At 34.3% G+C, this 21,336-nt stretch overlaps 3 protein-coding genes, 1 long non-coding RNA gene and 1 pseudogene across 4 annotated transcripts; 1 reads left to right on the top strand and 4 right to left on the bottom strand.

Moving 5' to 3' along the window:
* The first annotated feature begins 229 nt into the window (after positions 1-229).
* Positions 230-3,030, top strand: LOC106404702. The gene is made up of 5 exons (XM_048760154.1): positions 230-689; positions 1,269-1,342; positions 1,416-1,512; positions 1,914-1,961; positions 2,082-3,030. The coding sequence occupies exons 4-5, from the start codon at positions 1,950-1,952 to the stop codon at positions 2,859-2,861; spliced, it is 792 nt and encodes a 263-aa protein (XP_048616111.1). The 5' UTR covers positions 230-689; positions 1,269-1,342; positions 1,416-1,512; positions 1,914-1,949; the 3' UTR covers positions 2,862-3,030.
* A 55-nt stretch (positions 3,031-3,085) lies between these two features.
* LOC106405184 lies at positions 3,086-9,350 on the bottom strand. Its single transcript, XR_007324757.1, has 4 exons — positions 6,006-9,350; positions 5,624-5,725; positions 5,243-5,495; positions 3,086-4,884 (listed from the first exon to the last, which is right to left on the bottom strand). It is a non-coding gene; the product is annotated as an uncharacterized LOC106405184 (long non-coding RNA).
* A 4,022-nt stretch (positions 9,351-13,372) lies between these two features.
* LOC106402614 lies at positions 13,373-15,385 on the bottom strand. The gene is made up of 2 exons (XM_013843393.3): positions 14,902-15,385; positions 13,373-14,637 (listed from the first exon to the last, which is right to left on the bottom strand). The coding sequence occupies exons 1-2, from the start codon at positions 14,971-14,973 to the stop codon at positions 13,531-13,533; spliced, it is 1,179 nt and encodes a 392-aa protein (XP_013698847.1). The 5' UTR covers positions 14,974-15,385; the 3' UTR covers positions 13,373-13,530.
* A 609-nt stretch (positions 15,386-15,994) lies between these two features.
* Positions 15,995-17,711, bottom strand: LOC111207288 (annotated as a pseudogene).
* On the bottom strand, positions 16,279-16,779 carry LOC106403708 (glutathione S-transferase T3-like). Its single transcript, XM_013844515.1, has one exon. It carries the CDS (start codon positions 16,777-16,779, stop codon positions 16,279-16,281), a length of 501 nt encoding a protein of 166 aa, XP_013699969.1.
* Positions 17,712-21,336: the final 3,625 nt, after the last annotated feature.

The following is a 21,336-nucleotide window of genomic DNA, read 5'->3' as shown; positions in this document are numbered from 1 at the left end:
GGAGTTTGGCTTTATCGGTGCTGTTCGTTTCATTGACGCAGGTTGCTGCGGCTGCGGCTGCGTCAATTATTTTTTCAAATCTTGTTCGTTTCGTTGACGCGGTTACTGCGTCTAGACGCGGCGTCTAAACGCTGCGTCTGGCGTCTGCAAAATCTGGACGCCGAAATTATCCGCGGCTGAGTCAAAAAAACTGCGTTTATTTACTGTATTTACGATTTTACCCTTGACCTAATTAATTATTTGCAAAAAAGAACATAACTCCATTGACGCAGCCGCTCTATCTTTCTTCGATAGACGCATCTTCGAGCTCCTACATCTCCGAGCTCTCTCTCTTGATCTCTGACATCTCCGAGCTCTCTCTCTCTCGATCTACACATCTCCGAGCTCTCTCATCTCCGGCTTGCGCTCTTTCTTCTCTGACGCAGACCACGAGCTCTCTCATCTTCGGCTCGAGCTCTCTCATCTCGACGCAAACCTCGAGCTGTCTCTTCTCCGGCTCGAGCTCTCTCATCTCCGGCTTGCGCTCTTTCTTCTCTGACGCAGACCACGAGCTCTCTCATCTTCGGCTCGAGCTCTCTCATCTCGACACAAACCTCGAGCTCTCTCTTCTCCGGCTCGAGCTCTCTCATCTCTGACGCTGACCACGAGCTCTCTCATCTCCTCCGATTTGGGTTTCAAGCATTGTTGAGGTAACTAAGACAAGAAGAAGCTGTTTTTGTGTTTCATGAGTTTTTGAGAATGGGTTTTGGATCTGATGGGGAAAGAGAATGGGTTTCTTCTGATGTTGCGTCTTGAATACTTCTTGTGATAGACTGATAGGATTTGTGTTGTCTGTGTACAAAGCCGATTCTCTAGATTAAGCATGTCTTTGTTAATTTTCTGTGTTGATTTTGATTATGTTAACAGTGTCTTGCTACTGTTTTTGAAGTACAATTTAAACAAGGAGACAGACTTTGTTGTTTAGAAGTTAATGGTGTTGTTGAGAGCTAATGGTGTTGTTCTACGCTTAATTATAGTAGCTTACATTGATTTTGAGAAAATAAAACTGAATCTTTTGTGATATTGATTATGCAAATGTGTAGAGTGTCTACCTTTGTGGAATCATCATAGTAGCTAGCTTGTATTGATTTGAGTAAGTTAAAGTCGAATATTTACTTAATGGTATGGGTTAGTGTAGTCATGTCATGCTTTTGAGGTAAAGAGTTTTGTGAGTTGAGCCTTTGTTGTATTCATGTAGATATTTGTTACTTAGTTTTGTTTTTGTTCAGGCCTTCAAGATCCTGATTCTGTGTTGGGTTCACTCACACGTGAGATCAAAGAAGTTGGGCCTGATGGGCAGGAGGTATATACTTTGTTCTCTGGCTTCGTTTTAGTTGTTGGTAATGGTCCTGATCTTGGGATATTTCTATTTGTAGGTGACTAAAGTTGTACCTGCTGTTACGGAAGAAGTGACAATCTCTTAATAGCTTTTCTCGAGCTAGACCAAACCCATCTCTTCCTTTTCTCGTTGAGGTATTATTTTTGTCTATGTTCTGACTTGAGAGTTTCAAATTGTTGCAGTTTCCCTGGAAAATCTTTTTGAGTGTCTCTGCTGCTCCGGCACAAGCTTTTATTGCTTCTTCTTTCTTAGTTTCTTTCTTAGGTTTGTGTGATGAGTTTCTCTTATGGGTTTGTATAAGATCTTATGTGTTCTGGATATTGACGTTTTAGCTTGATATAATCTGATGGGTTTGTTGGTTACTGGTGTTTTGATTGATGATTATCCAATGTATGTTTTAATACTGCCGTTGATGAGACATGAGATTGGTCTCGTTCTGATGGTCTCTTGTGATTTTTCTTTATTTTGTTTGGTTCTATAGCTTTGTTATGATCTTCTAATGGGTTTGTTGGTTACTGAATATCCGTGATTGCAGGCTCTCTCGTCTCAAGCTGACACTCTCAAGTTCAAGATGACAAAAGATGTAAGGCTCTAGACTAAGCAGTGTCTTTAATTCTCTTGTTTTCATTTTTGATATATGAACTTGAGTGCTGTTGAACTTGAGTGATGTTTTGTGTCTTGATGTTCCTTTTCTTGGCTTTAGAACTGGCCTCCTGAGGAGACTAGATACTTTTTCCAACTTTATGCCGAAGAGAGAAGAAAGGGAAATAGGACCAGTACGTCTATGAATAAAGTAGGGAAGGAGAACATCATGGTGGCGTTTGAAGACAGGTTTAAGAAAGGATATGATTCTTGGCAGACTTTCAAGAACAAATACGACACAAGTAGGAAGAAATACACCAAGTTTAGGAAGTTAACTAAGAATAGGACAGGGCTTGGGTTTGATAACTTGGGCTCGGGATATCCAACTAGGACGGGGTATCTTGGTCCGCACCGGAGTATGCGATATCATCTTGGTCAGTTTGCTAGAGGAGGACCACCAGTTAGTGCACGAGAGTTGTTCAACCGAAAGCATTCAGGATTGCGATCAGTGATTGAGAGGACATTTGGAGTATGGAAAGCAAAATGGAGGATTTTGGATCGTAAGCATCCAAAGTATGGTCTGGTCAAGTGGATTAAGCTTGTGACAGCGACGATGGCGCTACACAACTTCATACGTGATTCACATCGGGAAGATCATGATTTTGTACAATGGCAAAGCGATGATAATGGAGAAAGAGAAGGAGAAGCAGAAGGAGCTGATGGTGACGAAGAAGAAGGAGAAGAAGGTGATGATGATGATGATGATGATGATGGTGGTGGTGGTGGTGGTGGTGGTGGTGGTGGTGGACATATTGTATATGAGCCGACCGGTGATAGAGCGATGGAAAGTTTGCGTAAGAGCATCACAGATGAATATGGTAGAGGTCGTTTACCGTATTAAATGTTTTAGTTAATGACTTTTTTTTTTGCTTATAACTTTGATTATCAGTTCTATGAGATACTTGAAATATTTGTTTTATTTATTTAAGACTTGATGTATTATTTAACTTTTGATTATGATAAAAAATGTTGTTAAATTTATTACTAATTAAATATAATATTTTGATGAATGTAAATATTACAAATTTAAATCTACATTTTATTTATTTAAAATATAATTTTACAAATTTAAATCTACATTTTATTTATTTAAAATACAATTGTATAAATTCACAAAATTCATAAAATTAAAATATGAAATAAATGAAAATTGCGTCTGCGGCAACCAAACGAACATAACTAAATCTATTTTCTGCGTCTGCGGCTGCGGCTGCGGCAATGTCCTGCGTCTTAGAAACGAACAACAAGTTGCGTCTGCGGCTGCGGCTGCGGCTGAGTCTGCGGCTGCAAAACGAACAACAACCAAAGGAATAGACGCAGCCGCAGCCGCAGACTCAGCCGCAGCCGCAACCGCAGGAACCTGCGTCAATGAAACGAACAGCACTATCGCCGTGGATCCCCAAGGTCATAAACCATGGCGGCTTCCTCCGTCGTGTTGAATGTCCCGAGCCAGACTCTGGCGCAATTTCTTGGATCTCCAATCTCTGACGCCCATATATGTTTCCCACGGTAAATGTTCTTCTTCCTATGCTTCTCCGTCGCGGATTTAACTTCGAAAACTTCGAATGTTTTATTTCTCAGCTCGTAATAATGAGGACACGTGCATGTTCCTTAGCTCCTAGCTCGTGTCAGAAGTAGACGTACTGCATAAGTAGGGACATTGCAGGTATTATGGAAAGAGTAACAGTGTTTTTCCATATAGCTAATTATATTTGTTTTTATGGTTATCAGATGCAAATTCCTTTTAAAAAAAGTTGTGTGTTTATTGTTGTTTTATGTTATTTTGGATTTTAAATTACTATGTTTCCATTTTAACATTTTTCTAAATTTTTGGTGTACCTTAGATCCTTCTTCAAACATAGGTGAATAATTTATGGGCAGTCAATTTTTTTTGTACTCTCTTATCAGATTTTTTTTTAAAGAAAATTACCCATAATTCTTTTTGCTTCTTATGATTAAAATTATACAAATATATGCGGCTGTCTAAATCTTATCAAAACTGTTACTAATAAGAATTAATCCATATTCCGTCGCCAGACCTCACATGAGAGCTGTCCACCTCTTATGGTTTCAGTTCTTATGCTGCTTGTATCATCTTTTGCATCTCTACATCTCCTCCCTATAATCCCTGTTAAAATCTTAATCTCACCGGCATACATATGCCGGAAACGCCTCCAACTCCCAAATTATCTAGCATTGAAGTGATATTGGCTCGTGGTCACTCCAACCAACATCAAGAGCAGTAGAATGAGTTACTGCCCTGATCGGAGCTGAAGTACTGGTATATGTTGTTGTCTCCAACAGAGGTGTTTGTTAACTCGGACTGATTAGTGTACATCTGAAGCTTCTTTTCCATAAAACTCGCACATCACCAAAATAGTCATGCCCCATGTTGTCAAAAGAGTTGTTGCAGTACCGACTAAGATGCGTTGGCGGCTGAACGCTGAGTCTGAAATAGCGCCAAGGTGCTGTGAAGCGTGGTGGAACTCGTTTCTGCCTTAGTGTCGCCTCATTTTTTTAAACCATTCATGAACCAACATTTAGCTTTTGTTTTTTTTAGCCATTGGTTTTTAGGATAAGTCTTAGGAAGCATGACGTTTATTGGAGATGCTAGGGATCAACCCCTCTTGAAAATTCACCTCAGCTCTATCACCACGGATCCTGCATGCAGCTACATCATAAGCTCTTGATTCTTCTTGAGCGATGTTGAATGCTCCAAGCAATTATCGAGAGCTTTTTCTATGATCATAGATCTCAGCGGCCAGTTTTCTCTAGAGCGCAGGCTAATCCTATGTACTGGTTCTTTCTCTTTCTCTTGGCAGATTTCTCATTGGATTTTACCGTTTTGTTGCCAGAAACATAATCTAATGAAGTAAATAACAAAATATCAATCAATTATGATATACTCAGAAAGAAAGGTTAAAAATACACATAAACAAAACTGCATCTCTTAGCAAGCAACATGATTTGACATGGACAACACAATATAATCAACATAGTAACATAACAGTTAATGTCAACCATTTCCGTAGATTTGAAACAGTATTTGACTCTAAACACTGAGTAGAAGCCTCTGAAAACAAAAATCTAGAAGTATAAAATCATTTCAAAAGGTTTTTATAATCATATAAATTCAGAAACACCAAAGAAGGCTAATAAGCATAATGTAAAAGAAAAAAGCTATAAAAGTTGAATGTTGATTACTGGTATATGTTGTTATACCTCCCATTGTTGAGAGTACGTTTGGTATTAGATCGAAAATGGGTCACTGATCACCAAGAATGCTCTTGATAATGTCAGAATCAAAACCAGTCAAAAAGACAAAACTCATTAGTAAGAATCAATGAAGAACCAACAACACATTTGGGTAGTAAAAAGGTAGGTAAGTAGGTTTTGGTCTTTTTACCAGGATCAACAATGCTCAGAAAAGAAACACGGAAGTACTTTCCACAAGCTGTCCCCAAATCAACGTTATCTGAAACCCCATGTGACAGATGAATAACACAGTCAAGCAAAACTTGATGCACAGGTAAGTAATAAAGACAGACTTAAAAGATCATGTTTTCTTGAAACATGAAACTAAGCTTAAAGAAAGGAACTCACTTCCATTGTAGTGGTGAACACCAACTTTGGCGAGAATTGCGTAATCTTCAATCTCCGATCTTCTCAACGGTGGGCAGTTCGAGGAGATGAGAATAAGCTTCCCTGCAAATGTAAAAACACCAGAATCAGTCAATAGCTAAAAAAGCTAATAACATATTGATCTATGCACACTAACTGTGAAAACACACTAAGCCATAGCTCTCTCATGACTTTATTTACACAAAACCAACAGGCTAGTAACTGCAGGTAGCGCTAGAAATAGGAAATCAAGTAATTGAAAATAAGATACATGTACTCTTAACAAATCTATTCAGTTTAGCAATAAGACTCCAAAGTCATGTTCTCTAAATGTAATCACAATATCTAAATGGTATGTGTATACCATTAACTGGTACCAGTTCATCAGAATAAACAATGCAGCCAAACATCCTCCCAACTGTAACCACGTCTGGTGAGCTGCTGTGTACACCAAATAACTGTGTATTTGACACACGCCCATGATGAACATAGGATCATATCTTCTGTACATAACATAATCTGGAGTTTCACCAAACAACCACATTAGTCGAACATCACCTTGCTAGAGTCAGAGAGAGTTTTTCTGGTTTACAGGACACCACGCCAATACCAAACATGCAAACAACATATGAAACCAGTGATACACATGTGGATATCGAAAAATAAGCTTCACCATAGGAGCCTTAGTCCACTTCCTCCGGTTTTGACTTGTCCGCATCAGCCAGAACTTCACATGTAAATCACCAATCCAATCCAAATCAACGAAAATGAAAACTTATGATGAAACATATAAAACTTTAGAAGGACGATATGAAAACGCTAACCTACGGCCGTAGACATTACAAAACAATTTTCCATGGCAGGATCATCATGGAACATATAGAGGATACATGAGGTGGCCATCGGAGGAAGGAGAGCTTTAAATCAGAAGTTTGGAAGGATTTGTTGTGAGTGATGATTACCATATCCTGAATCCTGCAGTATTTATGACCTAGGTTTAGAACGTTTCCATGGGAGGAGCTATGATGAAATAAATGTCCAGGAGTAAGGAGAGTGTTTAATGGTGGTTATTGCGATCATTACAGGCATATTTGAATGCAAAAAGAAGCGTTACTCGCCGTTGAAAGCCAAGGAAGAGAAGCACCAATCGTCCTCTTTTATGCAGATAGACAATAGAAAGTTGAGGAAGAAGAGGGCCTCAGAAAAATATATGGGTGTATAGAAATTCTTAATAGCCCAGCATGCAGATATTTTTATGTGAAAGAAGTCGTGTGTTTGTTGTTCGGAGACGGAAAAGCACGAAGTCGGGTGTTGTTCAGATTAAAAAAGTTGCCACATGTCACTATTTGCCCCCTCTTCCTGATGACGCCGCACAAGGAGGAAGGATAAAGGTCTACTTTATTGTATAGGATAAACAATAGAAAGTTGAGGAAGAAGAGGGCCGCGAAAAATATATGGACTTATAGATATTCTTAATAGCCCAGCATATAGAAAACTCATTAGCCCAGTATGCAGAGATTTTTAAGTGAAAGAAGTCGTGTGTTTGTTGTTCGGAGACGAAAAAGCACGAAGTCGGGTGTTGTTCAGATTAAAAAAGTTGTTACGTGTCACTATTTGCCCCATTTTCCTGATGACGTGGCGCAAGGAAGAGGGACAAAAGTCTACTTTATTGTATAAGATAGACAATAGAAAGTTGAGGAAGAAGAGGGCCGCGAAAAATATATGGGCTTATAGAAATTCTTAATATCCCAGCATATAGAAAACCCATTAGCCCAGCATGCAGAAATTTTTAAGTGAAAGAAGTCGTGTGTCTGTTGTTCGGAGATGGAAAAGCACGAAGTCGGGTGTTGTTCAGATTAAAAAAGTTGCAACGTGTCACTATTTGCCTCCTCTTCCTGATGACGTGACGCAAGAAGGAGAGACAAAAGTCTATTTTACTGTATAAGCTATCAAATACTTAGGAAATGTTTTATGGAGTAACTTTATAATTAAATACTATTCAGATTCATGTTCACATGATTATTATATTTTAAAAATGCCATTGTGTCTAAAATAGCTTTTGTATATGGTAAGTATAATATGGAAGAAAGTGGAATTACCTAGGTGGAAACCATCGACATATGATTAAAATAAATGTGATTTGCTTAGTTCTAACTTCCGGTTGATTGTAGGAGAAAATATAAGGTTTGAATCATTGATTGATATTGTATAGTTAGATTAATTTATTATATGGCCAAACAATTAACTAAGTAGGTGCGACAACCTTTTTAAGTAGATTCTTTATGATGATTCTCTTTTAATAGTATATATTTAACTAATTATATTACATGTGTGCATTATATTTATAAGTTGTTTGTTTGTATGATGCTGTTTTAACCTATTTTGATATTTATTTCTTATTTTATATTTATATAAATGATTTTAACAGTTTTTTAAAAAAATTACCTATATATTAATTCTGTGTTAATCATAAAAAAAGTTAACAGATATATCAAACTACTATTTTTAAATAATTATTTATTTGTAGTTTATTTTTCACTTCCATTTTATTTTGATAAGTATGATAAGAAATAATTATTCTTTTCTTTTGTTAGTTAAATTTTATTTTATCTTGATTCAAAAAAATAAATTATATTAAATTGATTTCTTTTTTTAAATATTTTTTACTAGTTGAATTTTTCATTAAATTTATTTTATCTAAAAGATATAATTTATGTATAACCTATAAAAAACATCTGGGCTTATTGTTTTTTGAACTCGTCGATCTTATTTATCAGTTGGTTAGTTTAGATATAAAGTTAATTTTGTTTTAGATAGTTCTTTCTCTTTGTTTGTTTACCAGATTCAATTTTGTACACACATAATATTTTAATTTTTGTTGCATCTCTTAACACATTTTTGTTAATTACGTTTTATGTTGTTTTCTTAAAAGAAAAATGATACTTTAGATATCAACATAATTACATTTAAGAGCATCAGCACCAATGAGAGATGGTGTACGTTTCTTAATAATAGTAAAATAATGATGTTTATTTTTATAATTATATTTAATTACTTTTAACAACTTAACCAGTAAATGATTTACACCTGTAGAAATGTTTTTCACAGTTGCGTTTGGAGTACCTGCAGAAAGGATCGTCTCTTACTATTTATTTTTTTCTTTCCTCGTTTTTAGTTTTTTCATTATTTTAATTGTTAGAAATCCTTTAAGGTACTATCACTAATAGTGCTCTAATAGTTATTCGGTTTGTCAAAAAGCAATTTTAGAGATTTGATATTTTAAAATATTTAATTAAAATTCTGATTTTATATTTTTAATGTTTTAAAATTATTTATTAAAATTTTCAATAAATTTAATCCTAATTTTATTTATATAAAATAATTTACAATTTTAAAACTGTATTAACATAAAGTATGGCTTTAATCACTTACTTATTAAGTGTATATTATATGTACTGCAAACACACAAACAAACATAACTTCAATTTGATGTAATATATTGAAAAAAACAATTGATGTATTCAGGTTCAGTGTCTTATCCAAAACCCAAAAGAAATATATGGAAGTATGGAACCGAACCAAAAAAAAAAACAAAACTAAACTAGAACTCACAAATATCTCAGGACTTCACGTTCTCCTATATCCTAAAACTAAAACATATATGTATACATTAACTATTTTTATTTTATTTTTAACGAAGGATAAAATACATTTATAACCCTAAAGTTAATTAATCTAAATTTATGATTTAGAGTTGAGGGTGGGGTAGGTTTTTGGAATGTGAAATTTAAAATTATAATAAATATATAAATTTAATACTCAAAAAATATTAAAAAAATTAAAATAGTTTCAAAAATAATTTTCGATTTTCAAAAGAATTTTGAAAAAAAAGTTCAAAATTTAATATCTTAATCTAAATGTTTTTTTCTAAATATTCCAAATGATCTGATATTTGTTCAAAGGAAATTGTTAAAAATATCATATTCATAATACCATTTTTCAAGTATTCATTAACCGTTTTTACTTCATTTTGAATGAAAGGTAAAAGACATTTATAACCTTAGAGTTAACTTGAGGATGAAGTAGGTTTTTGGAATGTGAAATTTAATATTATAATAAATATATAAATTAATACTTAAAAAATATAAAAATAGTTTCAAAAATAATTTTCAATTTTCAAAAAAGATTTGAAAAAAACAAATTCGAAAAAGTCTAATTTTTTTAAAAAAAATTCAAATTTGAAAAAGTATAATTCGAAAACATAAAAAATAATAATTCTTTTTTTATTTAAATAAATATTTATTATATATATAAAGAACAAAAGTATAAGAGTCTTTTGTCACTTAATGAAGAAAATATTTTTGAAAATGTCTATTTAATAGTAGTAAACATGAGTAATAATACCAAGAAAGTGGTAAATATGAAAATTATCGTTGCTTAAACAACCAAATTATCTGATATATTTATTAGTTATCTAAAATTATCTGAAAACTGAATCAAACTAAACTTAAACTATTTTGGATCCAACTTTTGAAATATTTGCCGGTTTCCAATGTTGTTTGTAGAATCGAAAAAAAAAACTGAAGTAAACTAAACCAGATTTTATATATACACCAATGATTATATTTCTATATTTCTATATTTAAAAAAAAAACTCCAAGCCAAATCACATTGAGGTTCTACCTTAATTTATATAAGTATTTTGATGAAGTTGAATTACTTGATTAAATTTAACTATTTTCTAAGAAATCAAACCACTTACAAATTGACAATTGTAAAAACAGTTTCTAGTATCTAAACCTATCTCAATGGAGATACTACATTAGAGCATCGTTATGAGGGAATTATTGCTCAGGTTCACACAATTCCAAAAAAAAAAATTATTATAATAATCTACTTTTTGTGAACCTAGGTCGGGTGAGGTCCCACGACACGTGACGGTCCACGATTGGTTCGACTATTATTATTATTTTTTTAAATCAAACAGAAAAAAAAAAAAATCAAAATAATGAAATAGAGAATCGTGCCCCTCAGTTCGCTGACGCAGATGCTATTAGGTTTTCAGATATCTATAGTTAGGTTTTCAGATATCTATAGTTAAATATTATTACTTTACATACTTACACTTACATATGTATTAAGAACCCCTTGTTAAGCACTCCTCAATGGAAGTGCTCTCAGACCCTCACCTTCTCTAGAGGTAAGTTTTATATAATGATTGGTCCAAATTCCATATAATAAATTGAAACGAGCGGACAAGAACATGTTGTACAATAGGGATAGATGTGACTTAAAGAGGGTATCATTCATATTCTTATGTCTTTAACCGCATGTATTCATTTTTCGTTTGACAAAGAACATGTACACATTTCCAACCAAAAACTAGAAGATACTATCAATCATTTGCAGCCAAAAAATTTAAAGTCAGTTTAATAAAATCAACCGATTCTCTCTTTATTTACATAACGGTTCAGCCAGTACGCCCTTTGTATCATCTTCTCCTATACTTCCCACTAGGTAATATCTGCGCCATGCGCGGAGTGAATGGATTAAAAGAGATTATAACTTTTAAACTATAGGTATTAGAAATGTAAAAGTCATAGTCACAAGATTACATGTTATATAATAAGTTGAGACCCACCATAAGTGTTTTGCTTAAGAGATCGAATCTGTAATGAAGGTTTGGGAAGAAGAATGTGATGAGTATATGTGCTCAAAACAACCTATTTATATATACGATGAGAAATGATTAGATTTCAAATGATGAAATCGTATGTGATTAATTATATAAAACATTCACGAATTCATTAACCAAAACTTCTCTCCAAGATTATCGCCCAAATTACCTTAACATACCATAACCATATTGATCACGTAATTTGCTGTAAATAAAAAGATTTTGTTCTTCAACTTACTTTACATACAGACACGGATCACGCAAATTCAGTAATGGAAAGAAAACTAATTTAAAGATTTAATAAAGTTAAGGACACAATGATTCAATCGATGCAACTCGTTTAAATAATGAATCGACCACAACTCTTTTAAAAAGAATATAGTATTTTTTGTCAACATTAAAAATAATATAGTATAATCTGATAAAAAATGTAAAGATTTGATAATGACTTGTGCATGATGAGATAATGTATGAAAATATTTATGTTGTATGATAATAAATATGTGTGATATAATTTAATTTTACAATACAGTATAAGAAATTTTAAAAATTATAATGCATGTACAGTAGAATCTCTATAAATTAATACTCGATAAATTAATAATTTCTATAAATTAATAAAAAATTTCGGTCCCAATTTAGGCAGATTCAAAATTTGACACAAATCGATAAAATAATAAGATAATATTTTTTTAGAAAATCAAATTCTATGTAAATATATGGTCCCATTAAAATTATAAATTAATAATTTATATGTATACATATTTTATATAAGTAAGAACCTATTATTATATTGTTTGTTTTATATTAACAATGGAATTATCTTTATATTTTCTTAACACTTGATATATTTTTGATGAAATTTAGAAATATTATATTTAAAACCACATTTAAGTTCTATATAATATATATTGTATACACCAAATAATATAATAAAATTAATATAAATTTCAAATTTCAAAAAACAACAATTAATGTCTATACACTAAAATCAAATATTTTTCTTATCTTAGAATAAATATATCATAAAATAAAAAAATCTAAATAAAAAAACTTTTGTAAATTAATTTATAGAGGTTCTAATGTACATAATTTAGTTATGATAATGATACAGTGGTATCATGCCTCATTCTTAATTAATAATTAGTATTCAATGTGTCATATATATTCCTTAACGAATATACAAAATTAAAGGATGTTCAAATTAAAAATCCATATATGGCAATGCTAATTTACGTCTCATTATTGCTCATAAATTAATCACTATAATTTAGGCAAAATGTATTTATGAAAATTGGGTATGAAATATTACCAAATGACCAACAGTTTTCCAAGGTTATATACGCGAAGATCTAATATACCATATACATATATGATTGGGCCAACCTTTAATTTAAATTAATATAAAGAATTCTTATGATTTACAGTACGACCATATCAATTATATAATATAATTATTTTGTATATATTTATATACATAATATAATTATTTTTATAGACAATACGATCATATCAACTATATAATATTAATGTTTTGCATATATATTTATATAACTATTATATAATTATTTTTTTGCTATATGGTATGACTATATCAACTATATAATATAATTATTTTGTATATATTTATAAAAATATATAACTATACAAGTTTATATCAAGGCGGCTTATATGGACATTGTAAACATGTTCTAAGTTTAATATACAAACATAACCATGATAAATTATTGTTGAAGCAACTAATGATTACAAATTTCTAATAAATTAGGTTTATAACAATGGCAATGCATGTAATTATTCTAGTTAAAAAAAAGACTTTTAGTTAAATGATGTGAAAAAAACTCTTGTGATGACACGTAGAAAACACGTAGAAAACGACATTTTGGTTAATAACATATGAGTGCAAGGTTAATTTATAGGAATGTTCCTCTTTTGATATAGAGATGTGCCACTGGCCGGTGTGGTTAGTGTTCATTTTTCTATTTTGCTATAACGTGGATTATTCCACACTCACCATCTTCAAGTTTTGCCGAATGACAAACTTGTGTTACAAAAGTCCACAAAAGAATAAATTATACTCATAAATCAGTTGTTTATGTACACCAAAAGCACCAATAAAAATCGCCATTCTAAAAAATAATTCACACAAAGAATATTAATAATCATGAATTAGTAAGCAGTTTCATATCAAAATATTAGTTTCAAGAACCATTCATTCCTTGTCTCTCAAGCAATTCCCCGGAAGAAGAAACTTGTACCTCTCCGCATTCTCCAGGAGATGTGCCGGAAGATGAACAGCCGAAAAAGAATGTGGAATCGGACCCATCTTACCGATGATGTCTTTAAACGTGTACTCTTCAGGAATCATGTCGAACAGATCATCTCCATTGCATATAACTCTCTGAACTCTTTTAGGGTTCAGGTAATGTCCAAACCTCACTCTATCATAGTGACTATAAGCTTTCATTTTGAACACAAACTCACTGATCCGTCTGAAACAGAAGCTACAATGCCACCCTGAATCCGCCAAGATCTCATCTGAATGCCTGTAATGCACGTACTTTGTTTTACCAGTCTTATATCTATGAACCGACGCTCTCCAGCTCTTGTCGTCGACCGGGAACTCAAAAGAGTAGAGATAGTTCTTCAGTCTTAAGTGGAGGATCTCCGGTATGTCATCGCACCAACGGAGAAGGTTTATGGTGTGTCGGCTCGGGATCTCATCAACATCAGACATAATCAACAAGTCATCATCCGTGATGCCCGCCAGTCTTAGAAGCTGATCCAACGCTACTCTCTGGTAAGCCTCTTCGTAGAAAGGATTCTTATCTCCTTTCTTGAACCTTCCTCCTATCGACCCGTACGTCAACCGCGGCTCGACGAACTTGAACTCATCATCAGCCCTGTGGCTCGCGAAGACAAGCGGTTTTGGTAGCCCGGTGAAGGTCGAGTTCGACTCGAGGAGAACGAACTGAGTAACGTAAGGGTAGAGTTCTTGCCACCGTATGGTGAGAAGCTCCACTTCGGTGCTGAAGAGGACGGCGTCGTAGACACGGCGAGGGTATTCACGGACGCCCCAGCCGTGGAGCTTACAGAGAGATTCCATGGAAGCGTTCTCATGGTGGTAGTGAGGAATTTCGTGGAATGGTTTTGGTGGTGATTCCCATAATGGTCTCAAGAAGTATGAGATCTTGAGGCCGTGAATGTATACACCCATGACACATAGTGGAACGATTACTAAGAGGAATATGATTGACTTTAAGTCTATACCACGCAACATGCAACATAGTCTGGTGATGCCAAAGCCTCGATCTGATTCCTGTTTAGACACAAGGGAAAAAAAAAGTCAATAGCTGATCCACTCATGTCTTGAATAAACAAAAACCAATTCAAACAATTAGATCAATCTAATTTAAGAAAATTATATTACTCAGATCAGAACCATAAGATCTATAGTTTAGATATCAAGAAAGTCTCCGTTTACCAAATCAAGAACCATTGACTAAACAAGATCTTGTTTCAAGAACTTCAATTTAAAGAAACGATTAAAGCGATAAAGAGAAGAAGAGGAAGGAAGGAAGACCTGTGTGCCGCATAGATCATCGGACTTCTTAGAGCAATAGTGACCACCGTTTTCACTCATCATCCACCACATCTTCTTGGACTTCCTTTTTAACACCGATCAAGAACTCGATCTCCGGAGTTAAAAGAGATATAAATAAATTCGAAAAGAGATGATACAAAATAAAACACAGCTCGATGATAGATATCTACGGTAGATAATCTACCAGAGAAAATAAAGTAAAAGAAGTAAAGAAAGAATACAAACTAAAAAAGAATTAAAGAATTAAGGAACCAAGAAACAGAGCTTTTTGCTGTGATTATATGTCGTGTATGTTTCTCGGAGCTCTATAATGGAAATATAATAGTAATAGATTGAGATGCTTTCTGAGTTTCGGGTGATGATGCCTTTGCCTTTTAGCCTCGAGAAGTGCGGCTAAAAGGGCAACTTAGTCAATGAAAGAAAGTATCAACGTTCGGTTTGTGTTTTTGAGTATTATCATCTCCACGCGTTGCGGCTTGACTCAGTCCCACCGACTTACAGCTTTCGTCTTTGTCTTTTTGGTTGAAAAAGCCAACGGAATCACTTGTGTTTATTACTCTTTCTCTTCCACAAACACGTGGCTTCCACTGTAATAGTACAAATAATTTTATTAAACTTGAACTCAGAAATATTGAAGTACTGTCAACAATTTCTTTATATAATAAAATTTGTCACATGGGCCTTTTAATTTTTTCACCAAGTCTTTAGCTTCCGACACAAACACCACTTTTGAATATTGGTGACATAACATGCAAGTGTTCATACCAAACTTGTCCTCCTAGGAAGCGATGCAACCAAAGCACGCCTAATATAACACAAATACTGAAGTGAACAAAGTTTGTTGTCTGAAAATTTGTTGGCTCAAAAAAAAAAGTTTGTTTTCTGAAAATTATCTGGAGGATCATATCGGAGTCCACTTTATGGGTATTAGAGCACCCGCGATGGTGAGATTCACCGCGGAGTCGTTGGCCTTATAAAACTATTATTTATTTATTTTATTTTTTTGAATAGTTGAAGATCCTAATCCAAAAGTTTAGTCCAATGGTGAGTCTCAGTTTGGAGTCCTTATGAATAAAAAAATATTAAATGTATTTTATTATTTTAGAAAGTAAAATATAAAATATTTACTTATAACATGATTAAATAAAAAGATGATTAATTATAAAGAAACAACACGACGGTTTATAAGATGATAAAATATAAAGATACAACATGATTATGAATCACCAAATTTGTTCCAAATATTTTCAATTAAATATTTGGAACAAATTTGGTCTACCCTCTGGTTCACCCTCTTCACCTTCTTCTCTATCAACCTCCAATGCTGGTTTGCGCTTCTCCTTTCCACCGTCCTTATTAGGAGGCGCACCATTTCTGGTCGTGCCTGAGCTTCCTCCAGCAGTGATCCAGAGTGAACTTGTAGCAGTTATTATTGAAGAAAATGTCTAATGCAGCTTTCATGACATCATCATCATTTTGCCCACTCCTCTGCTCCCTCAGAGCCCCATCATGGCAACCAGCAAACTTGGATACTTGCTCGTTAATCCGAGCCCACCTCTGCTTGCAAGGACGAAGCTTTCTCAGTATAGTCCCAACCAGGTGAGGGCTTGCGTTGTAGTAGTCTACAATACGGTTCCAGAAAGCATCAGCTTTTTGCTCAGTGCTCACCACAGGGTCCTTACTGGTGTTAAGCCACGCACCAATAAAGATTTTATCCTTTGTGGGAGACCATTTCCTCCTCTCCTTCACGCCAGACTCATCGGGAACTTGGCTAGCGAACCAATTAGCTTCTGGTGATTCAAGGTCAATGGGATTTTGACTATTTAGTAGGTTTACATAGCCAGAAGGGTTAGCCATGGTTAGAGGTTGGGTTGTGACATTATTCTACCGACACTACTACTTAAGTAAGCAAAGTCTAAACTAATTAAAGCCTATCAAATCAGAGCAGTTGGGAAGATAGAAAGTAAATAAGTTACATTTAACACCTATTCTAATCCGAGTAAATACCTATCAAACTAAGTAATAAAAGCCAATCAAATCATGCCAATACAAACCAAACAATTACCATCGGACACCATTTCTTTTCAAACACAACTAGAGTACTAATTTTAACCTTCATTTCAAACACAACAAGAGTACTAATTTTTAAAAAGAAATAGTACCTTATTACAGATAATTCAGACGAACGCCACTCTCCTTTGAAACCTTTGCAACAATTCCTGAAAAAACATGAGATAAAACACTCAAATGTTTAACAAAAGCCTCTAAGAAAATGCAATGAAATAAGAGGACAGAAACTAACCTCGCAGAATCACTAACACCAAACCTATTAAGACTAATAGACATGCCATTAGCTTAATTCCTGCTTTCTTCTTTGAAAGCTCATCTACCGTCTTCTCACGGTTAAGGCGCTTCTGCTCACTCTCATCTACCATCTTTTTAAGATCACTAAGTTGCCTCTGAAACTCCCTCATCTCCTCCATGACAGCCACTTCCCATCATTTCCAAACGTGGCAGTCTCCATCATCAGCATTATCGCACGTAAAGTACCTTCTGTATGGGTCTTTAGGATTGTAAGAGCAGCCGAGAACAGGCTGAGCTCCACAGTAGCATGTCGTGGGGATTCCATCATCAGCCTCTGGTTGACGTGGGTAGTGATCCGGCATTGCATTGCGGTTGCTACTGTCAGTTTCATCCGCGTAAATCTGAGCTTCGGCTTCAAGAAAGGAGGTTATGTCCAGAGAGTCTGATGATGAAGAGGGCTGGCTGTAGCTGTAATCTTGTCTCATTTTCTTTAACCTGAAAGAAGTGAAGAACACAGTTAAATCAATTAGAACCGATTACTTATTACATTCGCAAAAATACTCGCATATATACAACCGAGTAGTGATTTAAATGAACCCCAAGAATACTCCCTTAAAATGAACATATCGATTCAACAAGATCAAACAAATCAATTAGAACTGATTGAAACCAATATGGGATTTCAATCCGTGTAAGAAAAAAAGAGAAGATCCGCTTCCGATTGAAACCAAAATTGATCTGAAACCCTATATACAAACGCACCCTCTCCCCAAATCGATTTATCCCCAAATTTTTTTAAAACCCTAATTTCAATCGTTAAACGAAATCGATATAAACCCCCATTATCCAACCCGATTGAGAGGAAACAAGAAGATAACTGATCTAATTAAGCAAAAATCAACGATTTTAGAGAAAAATTTACCAAAAACGAAACAGAGATGAATCGCCTCCGATATCGCCTTTCTCTCGGGACGATTTTTTTTTCTACGGTTTCGGTCGAGAATGAGATTTCTCGCTTGACCCAACGAAACACAAACCGACGCCCACCCAATTAGAAGAGGACACGTACTCAAGGATCAGCCCCTTAAAATTCTTCTCGACGGGACAATCCTTAGGTTTACACGGATAATTAATATTATTATATTAACCCTAAGCTAAGGATTAGTGCTAAGGATCCGACATGGACCGCCGTTGCACTTGCTCTTATGGACTAAAAGATACTTGATCAGTAAAAGGTAATTAATGTCAATCAATGAAAACAGTACATTTGGTTCATGGACGTGGAGTAAGCTTTTGAATAGGACTCTACTGAATCTTTTACAAGAGTGGAAATTCAAAGTGGATCACATTGTTCCTTTTGGTTCGATGTGCGGTGCCCCTTAGGAAGGCTGTCTGATATAAGTTGGCCGAGTTAGAAGTTCTATTCACCGAGGTCTATATTAATATATCTATCTAATAATATTAAAAGTTGTGCAAAGTTAAGATTTCAACATTAAACATTGGTTTAGTTGCATCTAAATTACCCAAATTTTTCATTTTATACTTACAAAACTAACATATAAACCAAAAATATAGAAAAATTATAGGGGTCAGTTGACCCCCTCCGCCGTAAGTAGCTCCGCCAATGGATATAACGATGATATCTACGGTAATATACCAGAGAATATAAGGTTAAGGAAGTAAAGAAAAATACAATCTAAAAAGAATTAAAGAACCAAGAAACAGAGCTTTTTGCTGTGATGATGTCGTGTCTGTTTCTGTTTGTTGGAGCTCTCTGAGTTTGGTGATAGATGGTGGTGGTGATGATTATCTTATGGCCCTGAGTTACGGTTAAGGGCAAATTAGTCAAAGAAGAAAGTATCAGTTTTGCGTTTTGAGTATTATCATCTCTAGGTCTGGGCATAAAATCCGGAACCCGAAATCCGACCCGAACCCGAACCGAAAAATCCGATCTGTTATCCGACCCGAAACGTAAAAATACCCGAACGGATCTTGTAAGGTAGTACAAAAAATATCCGAACCCGAAGTGTTATTAACCGAACGGGTAACCCGAAAAATCTGAAATTAATAGTCAATATAAAGATTTTGAAATATATTATCTATAATAATAAATATTAAAATTCTAATAAATGCTTTAAGTACACAATTAATTATAAATAAATATTTTATAATTTGCTCATTGAAATAAAAAGTCTACTCTCTATAAAGCAATACATATTGTTTACAAATGATATTTGTTTTCATGCTTGATTTAACATTTTATTGTTATTTTATCAATTTTATATGTGATAGATTAATTTTTATTTAATTTAGATGTTTTTCTTTATGTCTTACTTCAAAAAATTTGTTTTTTATTTTGTTTATATCCGAACCGAACCGATATAACCTGAATCTGTACGATATATGATTATTTTATAGATTTTCTAATGCAATACAATTTTGAATCGAACCCGAAGTGTTATTATCCGAACCCGATCCGTACTATAAAATTTTAGTATGGGACCTAGAAACGTAAACCCAAAAATACAAAAATCCGAAAAATCCGATCCGAATGCCAATGGGTACCCGAAGGCCTAGACCTAGTCAATCTCTCTCTGTCTCTATCCACGCGTTGTGGCTTGACTCAGTCCCTCACTTACAGCTTTTTGTCGTGTCTATTTGGTTGAAAAAGCCAACGGAATCACTTGTGTAAACTCTTTCTCTTCCACGTGGCTTCCACTTTACAAAGTACAAAAGATTGTATTAAACTTCAACTTTCTTTTTTGATCAACTTCAACTTAGAACAGCATCTAATATGGGTTATCGAAGAAAAGTTTCACAGGTTTACAAGCCCACAAAGCCAATACACATATGTAATATCAAACCTATAACCAATAACCAGCCCAACCAAAAGAGGCATAAGAGAAATACAAGAGTGACAACAAACTAATCCAAAAGCTTACAAACATAAGACCACTAACCCGTTGGAGTTCTTAATATCTGTATTATGTATATATATATATATTATATGTATAAGTAATTGTGGGATCCATAATTTTTGTGGAACCCCATATATAAGGATTCTTAAAAGAGGATTTTAAAAATCCCTAAAAATTCTTATTTATAGATTTCCCTACAATTATTTACACATATATATATATATATAATACATATATTAAGAACCCAATGGGAAAAACCCCGGTTGGAGATGGTCGAGGAACTCTCTCGTTAACAAAAAGTTCGGAAAGTCATTTTGGATGATTAGTAGCAACATAAGATTGATCCCTGTCTTCATATATGATCTCATAGCTCACATCCCAACACAAAACTGGTTTAATGGTAAAAAAATTTCAACCACTTTAAAATGAAAAGGACACGACGGGCCACGCTCTGAGCCTTTTAATTGGCTTCCATTTGCTTCCACCAAGTCTTTAGCTTCCAGCGCAACACCACTTTTGAAACTCTGACTCAAGATTCCTATCAAGATGCAGTATAAGAGCATCTCCAACCCCACTGCAAAAAAAAACTGCAAAATGGAGTGGAAAATGCAGTCATGAACAAATAAAAAAGACATTACTCTATATATGCAGTAATGCCTTTTTTGTTTGTTCATGACTGCATTTTTCATTCTATTTTGCAATTTTTTTTGCAGTGGGATTGGAGATGCTCTAATACTACATTTTCTTTCGGCCCAGGGTCCAAAACACTGACTCCCAAACTCTAAAGACTAGTTTTCCTTTGTAATAACGTTTCAGTAGAAGTCTCTTTCTTTGATGCAAGGGTATTACACACTTCATATTCCTTTGTGACCACAGTTTTCTAAGTTATAAGCTGCTCTATTTTGGTTCTTTTCCACTATTTGATTAAGCTTTTCCCGCAGGCTCGTGGCATGAATTATCTTCACCACTGTGGTTCACCCATCATCCACCGTGATCTGAAGTCGTTAAATCTACTTATCGATAGAAACTGGACCTAAAGGTATTTTTCTCTCGTCGTCAGTCATTGTTTCTTTTATGCTGGACAAGTAATAGTTTTTATAATGACGTTATAAACAAGATATTACCTACAATATACTGTCCCTTTTCATCAGTTGTGGCAGGTGACATGAGTTCGGTGGGTGAACTAGACAGA

The sequence above is a fragment of the Brassica napus genome, chromosome C6, assembly GCF_020379485.1.
Source record: "Brassica napus cultivar Da-Ae chromosome C6, Da-Ae, whole genome shotgun sequence".
NCBI classification, from domain to species: Eukaryota; Viridiplantae; Streptophyta; class Magnoliopsida; order Brassicales; family Brassicaceae; genus Brassica; species Brassica napus.
Note: the sequence above shows the minus strand (reverse complement) of the source record. Positions and strands in the feature narration are given on the sequence as shown.